The sequence below is a fragment of the Phodopus roborovskii genome, unplaced genomic scaffold, assembly GCF_943737965.1.
Source record: "Phodopus roborovskii unplaced genomic scaffold, PHOROB, whole genome shotgun sequence".
Taxonomy (NCBI): Eukaryota; Metazoa; Chordata; class Mammalia; order Rodentia; family Cricetidae; genus Phodopus; species Phodopus roborovskii.
In genome coordinates, this window is record NW_026126636.1 from 2,771,323 (window position 1) to 2,787,029 (window position 15,707).

The window sequence follows — 15,707 nt, forward strand, 5'->3', positions numbered from 1 at the left end:
GCTATGCTCTCTGTGTGTATGGCCTGTTTTCCTTTCCCCACTGATTCATTAATAAGCATTGTGTTGGCTTGCTTTTTTTGTTGGTATTATAAAAACACTCTGGTCAAATGCACCTTAAGGGAGGAAAGGGCTTATTTCAGTATTTTATTTTGTGACTTCATGTTCTGTTGGGTAACTATATTACCATGTGTGTATGCACTTGTGGCTAATGAGCCTGGGGCAGCTTATAGTTGGGCTGCTCTAAGTGTGTTCATGCCTGTCTCTCCAGGGAGTATGTGTGCACCCCTTTGGTAGCAATAGTTAAGGAGAGCTTTGTCTTAGAGGTTAATTGGCTTTTGTCGCAGATTATGGTGATATGTCTTAAGGGACTGGAGAAGTAGCTCAGCAGATAGGAGCACTGGCTGCTCTTTGACAACCATCTGTAACTCCAGTTCCAGGGGATCCACATCTACTGGCCTTTTCGGGCACCAGGCATGCATGTGATATGCAGACATACATAGGGGCAAAAACACTTATACACATAAAAATACAAAACTTAAAAATAAAAATACCTCTAGGAATAATAGACCTTTGTCTTTTAAGTTTATGCGGTGTTGATTAAATAGTGGAGGCTAGCCCTGTGTGTTCATTGTTGGTGTTCTCTGCAGTTCCGAGTTCCTGCAGGTCAGTTGCTTGGAGATGTCTTAACACTTCATATTAACTTACTTTCTTCTTGTTTTAAAATCTATCTTGTTTTCCTTTTTTTTAAAGAGACAAAAGGATCTGCCCTGACCGGCACCACATTAATCCAGAAATGGATATCCCAAGGAAATTATCCAATGAATCTCTGCCAGTGTTTGGACACATTAGGGTAAGTTCTGCTAACATCCTTTGCTGAACAGTCATTTTCATGAAAACTTTTTGTTTTAACTTCTTAGTAGTTTTGGGGGGCTGTACACTGTGTTTTGATCATATTTATCCATCTCCTTCCAGATCCACTTCCTTACCCACCCAACTTTTTGTCCTCTTAAAAAAACAAAACAGACCTTTAATCCCAGCACTCGGGAGGCAGAGACAGGCAGATCTCAGTGAGTTTGAGGCCAGCCTGGTCTACAGAGTGAGTTCAGGACAGTCAGGACTGTTAGAGAGAGAAACCTTGTCCCGAAAAACAAAACGACAACAACACCAAAACAGAACAAAGCAGGAGAGCCCAGATGTGTGGCCCTGCACTGGGGCGTGGTGGTCTGCCAGGGGCTGGCTGCACACGCACACTTAGAGAAAATAGATGCTGGGTTTCTCTGGATATCCCTGCCCGTTCTGGAACTAGCTGTGTAGACCAGGCTGGTCTTGAGCTCACAGAGCTCCGCCTGCCTCTGCCTCCCGAGTGCTGGGACTAAAGGCGTGTGCCACCACTGCCTGGCCTTGTTTGCTGATATCTGCAGATGGTCACTTGTGCAGGTTTTATTTCACCTGTCTTCCATATATGTGCACTGTATTTATTTCAGATAATACCTTTTTACGTTTCAAATGCAACCAATTACTTTGGCCGTATACTTGATAAACACTTGGATCTTTATGCAACTCTCAATGCGGAAATGAATGAATATTTTAAGGATCCCAGTAATAAAACAGCTGCTGAAAAGGTGGAGAGTTTTGGGTTGTATGGATTAGAAGAAAAAACACTTTTCCAGAGGTAAATGATCTGTCCTGGCCTGTCTATAGCTGTGAGACATGAGCACACAGTTTGAATGCTTATTCTTAACTGTGTGTGTGTGTGTGTGTGTGTGTGTGTGTGTGTGTGTGTGTGTGTGTGTGTGTACCCTGAGCCTGGACACCTCCCAGAAGGGTGGTGCTTACACACAGTGCTCAGAACATTTGGTACAGATATGTATAGGACATCTACTAGTTCCTGAGCAGAGTACAATGGCCATATTCCTCCAAAACTGTACTAATCTATCACTGTGTTAATACACACTCCTCTGTAATACTCAATTTCTCTCAGATTCCTATAAAAGAGGCATTGTTCTCACTTTACAGAAAGCATATGGAGCTGTGGTCTTGTTGAGGAAGTTACCTAAGGCCAGCTCAGTGGTGGCACAATTAATGTTCCATCCTGGCCACCCAGCCCACGTGCTTATTCGCTCCTCCCTTTCTGAGTCCACAGGTCCACACTGTTGGTGTTAGCCTCTTCTCAGAAACTAGGGCCTTCACGTGTCATTTACTGGACACAGAAGTGCTGCCTGTTGCATGGTGATATGTGTTTTGGCAGTGGCATATCAGGGCTCCGCTGATGGAGAGTAACACTGCAGTGTGCAGAACAAGGTGGCTTCCCTGATGTCTCTCCTGTTCTTTAGGGTTCAAGTATTGGAGGTGAGCCAAAAGGAAGACACCTGGGGTTTGGGGAGTGTCTTGGTGAAATTCATAGATGAAGGCAGGACCAAGCTCATTGCTAGAGACCAGCTGCTGCTGCTCCCAGAGAAGTTCCACACTCTGCCCCCTCAGGCAGTGGAGTTCATTGTTTGCAGGGTGAAACCAGCTGACAGTGAAATTGAATGGAACCCAAAGGTGGGTTGCTTTAGCTTTTTTGTTTTATTGACTTAGGCAATATGTTTAACCTACACTATTCAAAGCGTTGGTACTTATTTTAAGTGTGTATGTGTGTGGAGATTTTTTTTTTTTTAAGATGGGTCTTTTTACTATGTTGCTCAGGGTACTCTTGAACTTCTAGATTCAAGCAGTCTTTTTGGATCAGCCTAGTAAGCAGTTGAGACTGTAGCTCTGGGTGTTTATTAGAGTCTTAATTTTGAGCTTTTGCTTTGCAGTTTTAGGTCACTAAGAGCATGGTTTGCTGGGGTCTCTACTGTTACAAGACAGTACCATGTGCTTTAGATTCATGCTAGAGGACAAAGCTCCACTGACATTGTAGTGCCTAAGCGATCCATGAAATAAAAATGCCTCTAATATATAAGTCCTTGCCCAAAGACAGGTACTCTGAACATGCTGTTTATGGGCAATAACAAGCCACATGTTTCACTCTGCTTAACAAGTTTGTTTGACTCAACTGCACTCGATATGCTTGATCATGTGTAGGGGAAAGGTAGGCAGGCAGGAAATACATCTGAAATATGCCCCTGACTGGATGTAAGTAGGGGTACACACGCAGGAAAGGGCATCAGGATGTGCGCTTGTCCCGTTGGAATCTCATGACAAGGGCCAACTCTCTTCCTTTCCTGCCTCATAAGGATTCAACATGGTGTGAGAGATAACTCAGGTCTTGTCTGCTGTGGCCTTTCCAGAGAGGAAAGTGGTAGCTTACCTGTGAAAGAGCAGGGTCCTCGGTTGTGTATCTTTGGTTGTAGAGTTCTATGGCCATAACACCTTCTGGGGAAGCAAGCAGAGCCCCGACTTCACTCCTGATGCTGATGGTTTTCTGAGGGTTGATAGAGAAGATGGGTCCACCAGCCATAGTGAGAGACAGCATTGCAGGTCCAAAGGCATGGACCCCACCTGATCTCAGAACTCACAGGAGGTCTTGGGCAAGTTCCTGTACCTTTGCACTCCTGCTCTTGTTAAACTCTACTGCACCTTTGACAAGAAAGGGAGCTGATGCCTACCTCTCCTCATAGAGCCATTGAGAAGCTGGTGCGGAGTGTAACATGTACTTTGTACCATACAGCATGTGTAGAGGTGAGATGCTTCCCTCAAGCCTTAGTTGAATAACAAAATGTTTTGTTATTTTCAGGTTACTAGATACATTCATCATAAGATTGTTGGGAAAACACATGATGCCAAAGTGGTACTAGCTTTGGGAAATACCCTTTGGATTGATCCAATGGTAAGTGTTCAGTTTTCTTCAAAATAAAGCTGCTTGGATGACCCCCACAGTGATGTCAAGGATCCTACTCTGTGCTGGAAATGAGGCTTATTTGGAGTTCTTGTTAAGGAAGATGTTTTTAAGGTTATTTGGGTCATGAGTTTAGTTTGGTATGGGTTTTGGTTTCGTGATATTTTACATGATGACAGTGCAGGCAGGCACTGTGTGTAATACACATCTGTAACATAACCAGCATTCATGCGTGTGGAATTTTCCAGGATTTATGACGGTGTTTCATTTTACCCTTTGAATTATGAATCAACTATAGATCATTACAGGGGATTCTGAGCCCACTGCCCACCCCATTTGAGAAGTCACAGGTCAGTGTCTGCTGCCACAGTCCTGCCTTTCCTAGTCCCTCAGGCCCTGGGGCATGCTCTGCAGTCCTCATGAGGAGTCCAGTCCCTGGCACTTGGCTGTTAACAGTTTCTGCCGGATTTCTTCCCCAGGCTGGACTGAGTCCCATGTTTATGTCCTATGGATGGACTGCACGCTTGAGTCCTATGTGTGCGTCCTAAGGCTGCATGCCTGAGTCCCATGTGTGTGTGTAAGGCTGGACTGCACGCCTGAGTCCCATGTGTGGGAAAGAAGCAGATGAGGCTTCTCACTCTGTGGGGCCATAGCGGAGAGGGAAGTGTGACACAGTGACATGTGGCTCAGTCCTGTATAGCTCTGCTGACCTTGTCCCTTTCTCCTTGCACCTCAAGAATTCTTCACAGGTCTACATTAGGCAAGCTTTATTCATTCTTATTTATAATATTCAAAGGAATTCGGTTCCCATCTTGTTGAAAGTAAAACTTAAAAGAATGGAAAAGCTTTAACACATAAAAGTGGGAGATTTGGGTATAAGATTTATGAAGTCATTTTTAAGAAAGAAAAATATCCATTACTAGAGCAGGTAAGTAGATATATTTAGGAGTTTTAAGTGTATTGTCATAGTTAGGATTCTAATTGTTCTTAGAGAAAAAAACAAGTGAAGATGGAGGTTTCTGTCCCACCTTGTCCCACAGCCTTCGCCCCAAATAAACCCACAAACGTTATATTAATTTTAAATGTTTGGCTGATGGCTCAGGCTTCTTATTGGCTAGCTCTGTCTTAATTATTAACCCACTTCTATTAATCTATGTCTTGCCAAGAGGCTGTGGCTTACCCCTACCTAATCCGGCTGTTACTCCTTTGGCAGCATGGCGTCTCTTTGCCCTTCTCAGCCTTCCTCTGCTCAGCCTTCTCCTGGTTTGGTCTCTCTGCCTATGCTTCTGCCTGGCTATTGGCCAATCGGTGTTTTGTTCATCAACCAATAAGAGAAACATATATACAGAAGGACATCCCCTATCGAACAGGAAGCTTTATTAAGCAGGGGATTTTTTTGCAGGGGAGGGGAGGGAGAGTTCTAGACAGGGTTTCTCTCTGAGTAGCCCTGACTGTCCTGGAACTCACTCTGTAGACCAAGCTGGCCTGGAACCCATAAAAATCCCCCTGCCTCTGCCTCCTGAGTGCCGGGATTAAAGACATCCACCACCCAGCAGGATATGAAGTAAAAAAGAAAACCCTCTTGGGAAACATGTTTCCACAACTGCAAAGTGTATGGCGGTGTCTGCTGACACACTGAGGAGGGGCAGCACCCAGCTGTCTGCCCTTCCCAGAGCATCCCCTTCACCCTGAGTGAAGGCAGTCCCTTCTGTGTGTGCCCAAGGTTCATTCGGGCTGTGCTCAGCACGACCAACCCTGCCCTTCCACAGAAAGGGGCAACCCCACAATTGAGGGTATTCATAGCTTGCTTAAATTGCATACATTGAAAGGTTTGACTAGAGAAAAGACAAATAGATAAAACAGTGTGGAACACAGGACTTGGAGCCTTGACATGAGGACTATGAGCCTTGTCAAAGAGGCTACAGGAGAGTATCTGGCTATAGCGTACTAGATTGCTGTGACTTAGATGTCATACCAGGGTTCTGCCTATAGTTCAGGATTATCTCAGCAGCGTGAGGTGGGACTTAGAGGACTCTGCCACCACCTTAGTGATACAATGACTGCAGCAGGAAACACCTGATGTGCAGGAAGACATGAGGGGCTGTGAGTGTGCTTGTGTTGTAGTCAGGATTCAGATGTAACTCTTACAAATGTTTTCCCTTCTGGTTGAAGGTGCATGTTACAAAACTATCAAATCTAAAAACGTCTGTCATTGATTATAATGTTCGAGCTGAAATTTTGTCCATGGGAATGGGTATTGATAATTCAGAACACATAGAACAACTGAAAAAACTATACAAAGAAGCCAAACTGCCAGCTTTCGAGGACTTCCTGGGCCAGACCTCGTAAGTGCATTCCCGTCTCCCTCCCTTTGAAAAGCTGTTAAATTACAGGCGTCCCCATGTTCTAGCACTCAGATTTCAGGGTACACCGACTTAAACCCCTCCAGTGCTGCTGGGGTAGCATGAACAAATCTCAGGCATATTATTTTAACTGTTTCTTTCCCAGAAAGGACTTTGGTTGACATTTTATTTGCAGGTAGCCCAGTGTGCTACTGGGGACCCCAGAGGACAGAGATGGGGCTCTCTGTTCTGTGCGTGGTTTGAATGAACACATGTGCTTTGTCTGCTCCATGTCTGGCTATAGTGTCTCACACTGAGCATACAACCCGTCTATCCTGTGTGTAAAGCTGTAGATCTAAGTGCACACTCTTAGTGTCCTTTGAGTATGTCAGGATCTTTACCTGGTGTGCTGTTGGCTAGGGAGGTATCCAGTCAGGATGCAGTGTGTATTCCCCACATTTCCTTTATCCATTCACCTACTGGTGGGCAGCTAGGCTGATTCCATGGCTTGGCTATTGCAAATAGTGTTGAAGTATCACACAGATGTGATTTGCCAACCACTTTCCATGCTGGATATGCCAGCTTAAATGCCCCTGTGTGGACTTGCAAGATGGCTCAAGGGGTAAGGGCACATGCTGCCAAGCCTGATGACCTTAATTTCATTGACAGAACTCACATGTTGGAGCAAGAAAATCAACTCCTGAAAGTTGTCCCCTGACCTCCACATGTGTGCTAATGGGATGCAATGTCCCCCACAATATATATAATAAATGTAAATATTTCCCAGGTAGAGCAAATTTTAAAAGTAACAATATGTATGTCGTGAAGTCACTCTGAGAAGGTGTGATGATTAATAATGTCAACTTGATCGTTCTGGACTCACCTAGAAGACAAGCCTCTGGGCACTCATTTAAGGGATCTCAAGATTGGGTTAGTGGAGGTAGAAAGGTGTACCTAAATGTGGGAGCACTTTCCCACAGGCTGGGCCCAGGCTAAATAGAAAGGAGGGAGTGAGCTGAGCACCAGTGTTCATGTCTTGGTGCTTTCTGACTCTGGGTGCCATGCACCCATGTCTCCCCCACAGTGGACAGAACCTTCAAACTGTGAGCCAGAATATGAATATGAACCCTCCCTTAGGTGTCTTGTCTGTAAATGAGAAAAATAACTAATGCAGATGGAGTACTGGCAACCTCAGACAGGAAGATAGACACAGCCTGTGTGAACTCCAGAGGATTTGTACCATGCTGGCCATGCTGGTTCTTGCCTGTAATCCCAGGATTTAGAGAACTGAGGCAGGAGGATTGCTATGCATCGGAAGCCAGTCTGGGCTCTTGAACATCAATACAGATGAAGGCTATGGCAGGGCCATAGACCCAGACATGGCCTTTGGCAGCAGCCCAGGCTTAGATGACACCATGGCCTCAAGTGGCATCTCAGGCCACTCAGATCTGTATGGCTCCAGCAAATCTACAACCCTCAGATACTAACATGGCCCTAGGAGGTGGCCCGGACCCCTGTTGTCCATGTGGCCCTTGGTGACATGAGCCATGGATATCAACATGGACCCCAACATGGTCCTTGTCAGCAGTCCAGGCCAGGATGTCACCATGGCCCTGGTTGGCAGTGCATTCACTCAGATTGGCATGGAACCAGCAGCTGTGTAACCCTAAAACACGAACATGGCTTCAAGTGGTGTCCCCAGCCCCCAGGCATCTGCATGGTCCTCCATGGCACCAGGAGCCTTGAACATCAATGCAGATCCTGGCTGTGTCTGGGCCACAGCTCAGCCCATACAATGCCATGGCCCCAGTTGGCAGCACGTGTCAACTCGGGTCTGTGTCCCCCATATTCCCCCAGCAGTGGCATAGGCCTTGGACATCAATTTTGCCACAGGTGGCAGCCCAGATCCTGGGTGTCTGTGTAGCCTTTAGTGGCAACTTGGGCCATATACATCAGCACACACCCAGGCTTCTGTAGAAACAGATCAGACATGGTCCCTGGCAGCATTCTAGGCTCAGGTATCATGGCCTTAGATGGCATCTCAGGTCACCCAGGCACCATAGCTCATGGTTGAACTCTGTCCACCCAAGGCAAAAGTCCTGGGGCAGAGCTGTAGCTGAATTCCATGTGCCTGGGCCTCATGGTGGTTGATCCCTGCCTGCTCCTACTGTTGACATCTACTCCCAACTCTGGGCAAAGGCTGTGAAAGTCCTTGGAACTGAGCAGAGAAAAAATTTAATGTGGTTGTGTTGGAGCCAAGGTCAGGGCTGAGACAGATGCAGAGCCTTTGAGGTGTAGGATGAGGCTGTCCGGAAAGACACCTATCACATAGCACTTAGAGAATTAAGTTTAGGGAGATTCTGATTGAGGGTGCTGGTAGTGGCAGAGAACCTCTAGGGTTATGGAGAGACAGCCTTTGGGAAGAATTCAAGACCCAGGAAAGTTTGGGGCATTAGAGTCACAGTAGATGATAGAGTGTAAGTGGGCAGGTTTAGCATCTCTGGCTGTGTAGTTAGACCATGATATGACAAAGGTATTCAGAACTCTAAAACAACTGAAGGCAGTGTGTGGGAATGAGGAGATAGGATGCTCAGTGAGATGGGTTAGCAGGTGGAAGTGGTCACTGGGACAAGAGGAGGACGTTCTGGCACTGCCTGATGGAGAGGTCACAGGGCTGAGGGGTTGACGGGCATGGGGACCGGAGTGCTGAGATGCAATGACAGAGGATGTTGGCACCATGAGTAAGAAGAGATGTTTGGGTGGAGGCAACTCACTGGAGTTCAGTGCTTTGGTGGTGGCAGCAATGGAGGTTCTCTGCCTAGGTTCATAGAGGTTGATGAGAAGCCTCTTTAGAGACGTCTGTATGTGTCATGTGAGTGTCAACTGGAATTCTCTCTGAAAGCCTGGGAACCGGGGAGCAGGGTTGTGAGGAAGTGTTGACCTTGTATTGACCTTTTTCAGTTTGAAGTATGTGACTGCTTAACACAGACCTGGACATATCTGGGAAGATGGAACCTGGATTAAGAAAATGTTTTTATAAAGTGAGGCTGTAGGCAAGCCTTTAGGGCATTTTTTTAAATTAGTGCTTGATGGGGGAGGACCCAGCTCTCTGTGGCTGGTCCCACCCTTAGGCTGAGGGTCCTGAGTTGTATAAGGAAACAGGCTAGACAACCCATGAGAGGCAAACCAGTAAGCAGCAGCAGATAGATAGATAGATGGATGGATGGATGGATGGATGGATGGATGGATGGATGGATGGATGGATGATAGACAGACAGACAGACAGACTCATACATATATATGTGTATAGAGAGTAGAAGAGGGAGGCAGTCACCAGAATGAAGTAATCCTAATCACCTAGTAGTCAAAATCAAAGGGTGTTGTGTTAGATGTAGTAGGTTCCTGTGTGCATAAAAAGAAAGATGTAAATGGAATTTTTTAAGCCACATCTTAGTCTTTACATCTCAGCCTTCCTGCCTCATCAAACCTTGGAGCTTTTGTCTGAAAACCTTTCAGACTTTTGTCTGAAAACAGTATTTCTAGAAGTGGGTCCAAACTGTGGCATAGACCCTGGGAAGACATTCTAGGAGGCAGGTGAGGATACAGACTAGCATCGCGCCTGGGCTCTTTGAGTCGGGAGCTGCATGTGCCCTTCTTCTCAGAGGTTCAGTGAGCTTGGGAAAGGCTGGTTGAGTAGTGAGAGAGTGCCTTTCTCTGATCACATGAGCTCCTCACCCACCATGGGAGCAAAGCTGACTGGCCCTGCACTGTCATTGTCCATAAGTCACAGAGGCTCCGTGTAGGCCTGGCCCCTGCATGACAGGCAGGCTGTTTAATGTCTATGCCCTCTTCTGTCTGAGTCTCCTCAAATCCAGCTAACCTCTGACTCTTCTATTCAGGACACCTACCACAGTGGAAGATGCCGTGTGTCTGCAGGGCACTGGGCAAGAAGATGCTGGTACACAAGGAAGAGCTGCTTCCAAAGTGGATTCAGACGACCAGAAGCCTGGTTGGTACTACACTTAAAAGATGCTTAACTCCAACTCAGCATTTTCCCATATTTAGACTTTCCTTTTGGAATGGCTCCAGTAGGCCTGAGCATGGCAAACATCTTGCCCTCCCCCATTTCCTCTGCCTTGCTAAAGCTAGCCACCAAGCTAGCTTGCTAAAGCTAGCCACCAAGCTAGCTTGCTAAAGCTAGCCACCAAGTCCATTCCCTTATTTGAACACTTCCTTCTCTGAGGCTGACTACCAAGGTCCAGCTATCAAAGTATAAAGGTTCAGCAATCAATGCCGCTTTGGACGGCCCTAATTTACATGCCCAATCAGAACAAACCAATTCATCCTAACAGGGGGTTCCCCTTTTCACTCTATAAACTGCCATTTGCCTATGGGCCGTATGTGCCTCCTCTCTATCCAGAGAGCCCTTTGTCCCTCTGGGACAAATACCACTCCCCCTGTCCCCTGTCCCTCTTCCCTTCTCCCTTGTCCTCTGTCTCCTGTCTTTATCTCTTATTCCCTGCCCTCTGTCTCCCTGGAGACATAAATCTCCATTGTGCTGAAGCCTTGGTCTCGGGTGCCTCCCCTGATCTTTTCACCTTTCCCTGTGATGAGGAGCACAGTGCTGGCTGTCAGCGATGCTTTCTCTGTTGAGTGTTTAATGAAGGAAGTGAACAGTGCTATGGATTTTGTTCCCGCCCACACTTAAATCATACTGGTTGAATGTTTCCAGAACCTTCCCTGGTGATCCAACTCTTCTTTTTCCTGTCTCTATGGGTTTTGAGATTGAAGCATGTGGCTTCCTTCAGTCTATAGCATTGTATATAGCCAGTGTCTTGGTATTTTTAATTGTTAGGTTATACTCTATAATATGAATATACCAGGGTTTATTGGGAAACTCTTAAGGTCGTTTCTCAGGAGGAACTATTGTGATTAAAGCTGCTTAACACTGTTTTTTGTTTGTTTGTTTGCATTGCTGTGACTCAAACAGACCTAGAGCCTTGTTTTAATTTTTGAGTGGTAATGCTAAATATTTTTGATAGAGAAGTCTAAATTCCATTGTCTTAGAAAATGTGTGCTCAGCAGTAGTTTGGTCAGAATGCTGAGCTGTTGTGGAAGCCTGCAGCTCCTCTTCAATAGAGCAACTACTTCCCCATTAAAGTTTACTATTTGAATGCTGGTTGTGCTTCAGATACTGTGTCAGATGCCTGAGTTTTTATGAAATTTGTACTCTTTTTGATGTTTGAGACAGGGTCTCTGGATGTCCTGATCTCACTATGTAGACCAGGCTGGCCTCCAGCACACAAAAATTGGCCTGTCTCTGCCTCCAAATACTGAGATTAAAGGCATGAGCCACAACATCCAGCTGAAATTTATACTCTTTCCTTTCTTTCTTTCTTTCTTTCTTTCTTTCTTTCTTTCTTTCCTTTTTCTTTTTCTTTTTTTTTTTTTTTTTTTTGTTGTTGTTGTTGTTGTTGTTGTTGTTGTTTTTTGAGACAGGGTTTCACTCTATTGCTTTGGAGCCTGTCCTGGAACTCCCTCTGTAGACCAGGCTGGCTTGGAACAAACAGATCTGCCTGCCTCTGCCTCTGGAGTGCTGGGATTAAAGGCGTGTGCCACCAATGCCTGGCTGAAATTTATACTCTTAACATAATTCTTCATGTAAAAGTTGCCTTAGGTACAAAAAAAGTGCTTGTAATATAAATAACCTTTGGGGATTTTCCATTGATCTTGTACAGAAGTTGTATCTGAAGACACTGGCAGTGCATCCATTAGCAGAACTACACAGCCACATGTGAGAAGGTACGTGCGCCTCACCTGGGCGCCTCGCCTGGGCACCTGTCCTAGACTGCCACGGGAGCTGACGAGTACAAACCCTTCTCTTCCCTTGCAGCTTTCACCCACAGATAAAGTGGTTTCAAAAAGATGATGTGGTCATCCTAAAGATAAAAATAAGGAATGTCAAGGGTTATAAGTGTAAATTCTTTACAAACAGAATCATTTTCAGGTAGGTTTGTGTGTCTCTGGTTGATTGAAGTTGAAATTCCGTACAGCATTTTAGATGGCCAACTTTATTTCTTCTCGTAAACCCAGTGCCTGGGTAGGAGACAAGTTTTACTTGGCTGATTTGGAACTGCAAGGTGACATAAGGAAAGATGACAGCAAGTGCATAATTAAAGATGACGAACCTCTAATCACACTTGCAAAAGAGAAGAGGGCATGCTGGTGTGGCCTGCTCAAGCAGAAGGTGAGTTGATGCCCGGGCCTGGCTGCTCCTGACCACCAGCACCCGGCACGTCCTTAACCTAGACCCGCTGTTGTGTCGCACAGAACCCTAACGTGGCTTTCGACTTTGACCACTGGGAGGAACACGAAGAGGACAGTCCCTTCTCCAAGGGTGAGATGGGCAGGCTCTGCTCCAGGGGTGGGCAGGCAAAGTGGGGGGCACACCAGCTGCCGTAGAGACTCTGCCTTTGTAGAGATAGGCTATTCATGTAAGTCCCTAAAGGCTGGAGTTGATCTTGGTGCTAAATGTTCTGGTATGGGGTACATGATGACCCTTAGTAATAGAATACCATACACAGGTTGACCCTGTGTATGGTAGGAAAGCACTATACCATTGACCTACACCATCAGCTCCTAAACACACCTGGAAAACTCTCTTATGACCTCCTTCCTAGGAGAACTAGGTGTTTAAGAGCAGACACATTTTGCTTGTCATTGCTTGCTTAAATAATTTGTGAGGAAAACAGAGCTAGACCTAAGGGACATTTGCTGCATTGACCAAAATAATGGGGGTGGGTAGTTAACCAGTACTAAACCATTTTTAATAACACCAAACCTTCTAGTTGTAAATTCTAAAAGCCTGTCCTGCAAAGTGGCAGCGTTGGCTGAGAACAGCGGCACCTCTTCAGACACCACTGACGGGAGCGAGAGCGAATGAATGCGTGAACTGGCCAGAAGAGTAAGAAGGCTGAACAGAAGCGGACACAGCTGTGTGACTAAGTTAAGAAAACAGTCGTGTGTGAAGCTTTCCACCTGGGGAGTGAATTATCACTGTCATTGGGTGCCACTGGGATGGGGGGTGATGAGAGACTCTTAATTGACTTGAAGAGAGTGGGTGGACATATTGTCAGGACAGTCCAGGAAGGGTCTGTGTGGTGATATATTGTTTATGATCTAATAAAGCCACTGGAGATGAGAAAAAGCATAGCAGCCAGCCACTAGCTCCCACCTCTACCTCAGACTGAAATGGGTGACCCCTCTCCCTGAATCCTCAGGGTGCAATGCTCTCCACCTGGACACTGAACCTCACCCGAGGCCCCTTGCTTCTTCCTTTTATACCTCTCTAGTGCTGGGATTGAAGGCGTGAGCTCCGTTTCTCTTTTAGACTGGTTCACACTTGTGTAGACCTGGATGGCCTTGAACTCACAGAGATCCATCTGCCTGTCTTCTGAGTCCTGAGATTAAAGGTGTGTGCCTTCATGGCTAGCTAGTATGGCTGCTGGGATTGAAGGTTGTATCACCACTGCCTGGCTCTATGGCTCTGGTTAGCTTTGCGTTTTGATCCCCAGTTGCCTTATTAAATCATAAACAATATACCACCACAGGTCTGCAGTCAGACACAGAAAGTTGGGGACACTTTTATTCTCAGTACTCAGGAGATTGGAGCAGGAGGATTATAAGTTTGGGGGCAGCCTGATCTATATAGGAAGAGTCTGTTTTCGAAAATGCCTTTTCAAGTGAAGGTCTAATGTAAACCAAGCTTATGCAGTGTATGCTTTCATTCCTTAACCCATACTGACTACTCAGTATAGAGTGGCTGAGAGCAAACTGTAATGTTAGGTAATAGATTGTACTAAATGGAGTTAGTCTATCATTTGCCATGTAGACCTGTGTGTGACACTGCTCAAAACTCGCCTTACACATAGAAGCTGCTTTCCATCTTACAATTACACCCAGCTGCTGCTTGCCAGACCCTTTCCCCGTGACATAAATGGATTTGCTACTACCATACAAATACTCCATACATTTTCCAGGCTTTGAGATACTAAGAAGTAAATTGACTTCTTTTCCCAAAGGTAAGAGAAAGTTGCCTCAGCTCAGGGGGACCAGATGACCTGCAGGAGCCTAGGCAGACAGGGGTAGAACTTTGTTCCAGAAAAGTTAAAGGATCTATGTCTGTGTGGTGTAGTTGACCTTGAGAACACCCAGGTCAGGTGAGTCCCGAAAACGCTAAGGGCAGCTTTGAAGGAGGCTGGGACACCAAGGTTTGGGGGAAGGGTGTGTGTGGTCACTGGAGTAGTGGGGACGGTGAGCCATCCAGAGCTTTGCACTCCTGTGCCTTAGCATTTCTCTGTTTCTCTGGAAGTGAGAAGGGGCGTGGATGAAACAGCACTGTTGAGTGGCTGCTCCAAGAATTTATTCCTTTTTACATCAGAAAGTACGTGGGAGATGGGCATGGTGGCCCAAGCCTATAACCCCAGCATTTGAGAGGTAGAAACAGGTGGGCCAGAAGTTTCAGGTTGGCCTGGGCTATGTAAGACCCAGTGTTAGAACCCTGAAAAAAATAGAAACACTGATGTCCAGACTTCTGTAGTCCCCAGCAGTGAGCTGCTGCACGGCCTGGAGTAAGCTCTCTTGGCTCACTGTGCTGGCTCTTGGTTTTCTCATCTGTAAAATAAGACCATAGCAGCACAGCAGTCCAGGGGGCTGTAGGGTGGGCACCTGGCTTTCCCAACGACTGCGAAGAGGGTCAGAGGCTGTCCAGCCTGGGCAGCTGCCAGGAGCACATCCTTCCTGCCGCGTGACTCTCAGAGCGGCTCTGGAAACGATGGAAAGCATGGTGTCTTGCCGGAACAATTCAGCTATGGGGCCGGGCTTTGTCAGTGTCCATTTGTGAAGATGTAAGTCCACCCAGCCGGTGGAGGGCCAAGGTGGCACTGAGTACACTGAGTGCAAACAGCAGGCAGTCTCAGAAGGTCCCGGGAAATGGTGGGGTCAGAGCTCTGTTTAAATCATTTTTCTCACGTGGTCAAATCTTCCAATATTGGAACCTGTGAGCAACACTTTGTAGCACATAGCAGGGAGGCTGGCCATGCCAGCAGTCAGCTCTTGCTTTTCTGTATTACCTGAAAATGTACTAAGTGTGGTAACCTTCTGAAATGTGAGGCGGAAATCCTTGAGTGGTGCTCGAGAATCACTCCTATATGATATGAGCGTTCCTGTGGTGAATCGTCAATAAAGCTCCAATGTTCTTACAGAAATATCATTGATCACAGCAGTTTGCTCTGTGTCAAATGCAAATTCACACTTTGCAGAAAGCAAAATGCCAGTGAAGGCAGTAGGTTGGGGCATGAGTGATGCCGACACCAATAGAGTTCCCTGGGACAGTTGCGGCGGGCACAGACCAGCTGAGCACAGTACAGGGTTAAAAAAAAAAAAAAAAAAAAAAAAAAAAAAAAGGTAGTGGCAGCATTGTGTGGTAAGGAGGAGCAGGATAAAAACACATCTCTAACCCCTGCCAGTGATCTCCTGTGCCG

The 15,707-nt window shown here is 46.2% G+C and overlaps 1 protein-coding gene across 1 annotated transcript in view; it reads left to right on the forward strand.

Moving 5' to 3' along the window:
- Tdrd12 (tudor domain containing 12) overlaps positions 1-13,108 on the forward strand; it is a 55,225-nt gene extending 42,117 nt beyond the window's left edge. Inside the window, exons 21-31 of the mRNA XM_051207464.1 lie at positions 751-850; positions 1,485-1,672; positions 2,334-2,544; positions 3,722-3,814; positions 5,996-6,168; positions 10,065-10,174; positions 11,904-11,967; positions 12,059-12,172; positions 12,259-12,412; positions 12,496-12,562; positions 13,014-13,108. Of these exons, the coding sequence (XP_051063421.1) occupies positions 751-850; positions 1,485-1,672; positions 2,334-2,544; positions 3,722-3,814; positions 5,996-6,168; positions 10,065-10,174; positions 11,904-11,967; positions 12,059-12,172; positions 12,259-12,412; positions 12,496-12,562; positions 13,014-13,108 (1,369 nt within the window). The remainder of the gene's footprint in view (positions 1-750; positions 851-1,484; positions 1,673-2,333; positions 2,545-3,721; positions 3,815-5,995; positions 6,169-10,064; positions 10,175-11,903; positions 11,968-12,058; positions 12,173-12,258; positions 12,413-12,495; positions 12,563-13,013) is intronic.
- The last annotated feature ends 2,599 nt before the right edge of the window (positions 13,109-15,707 follow it).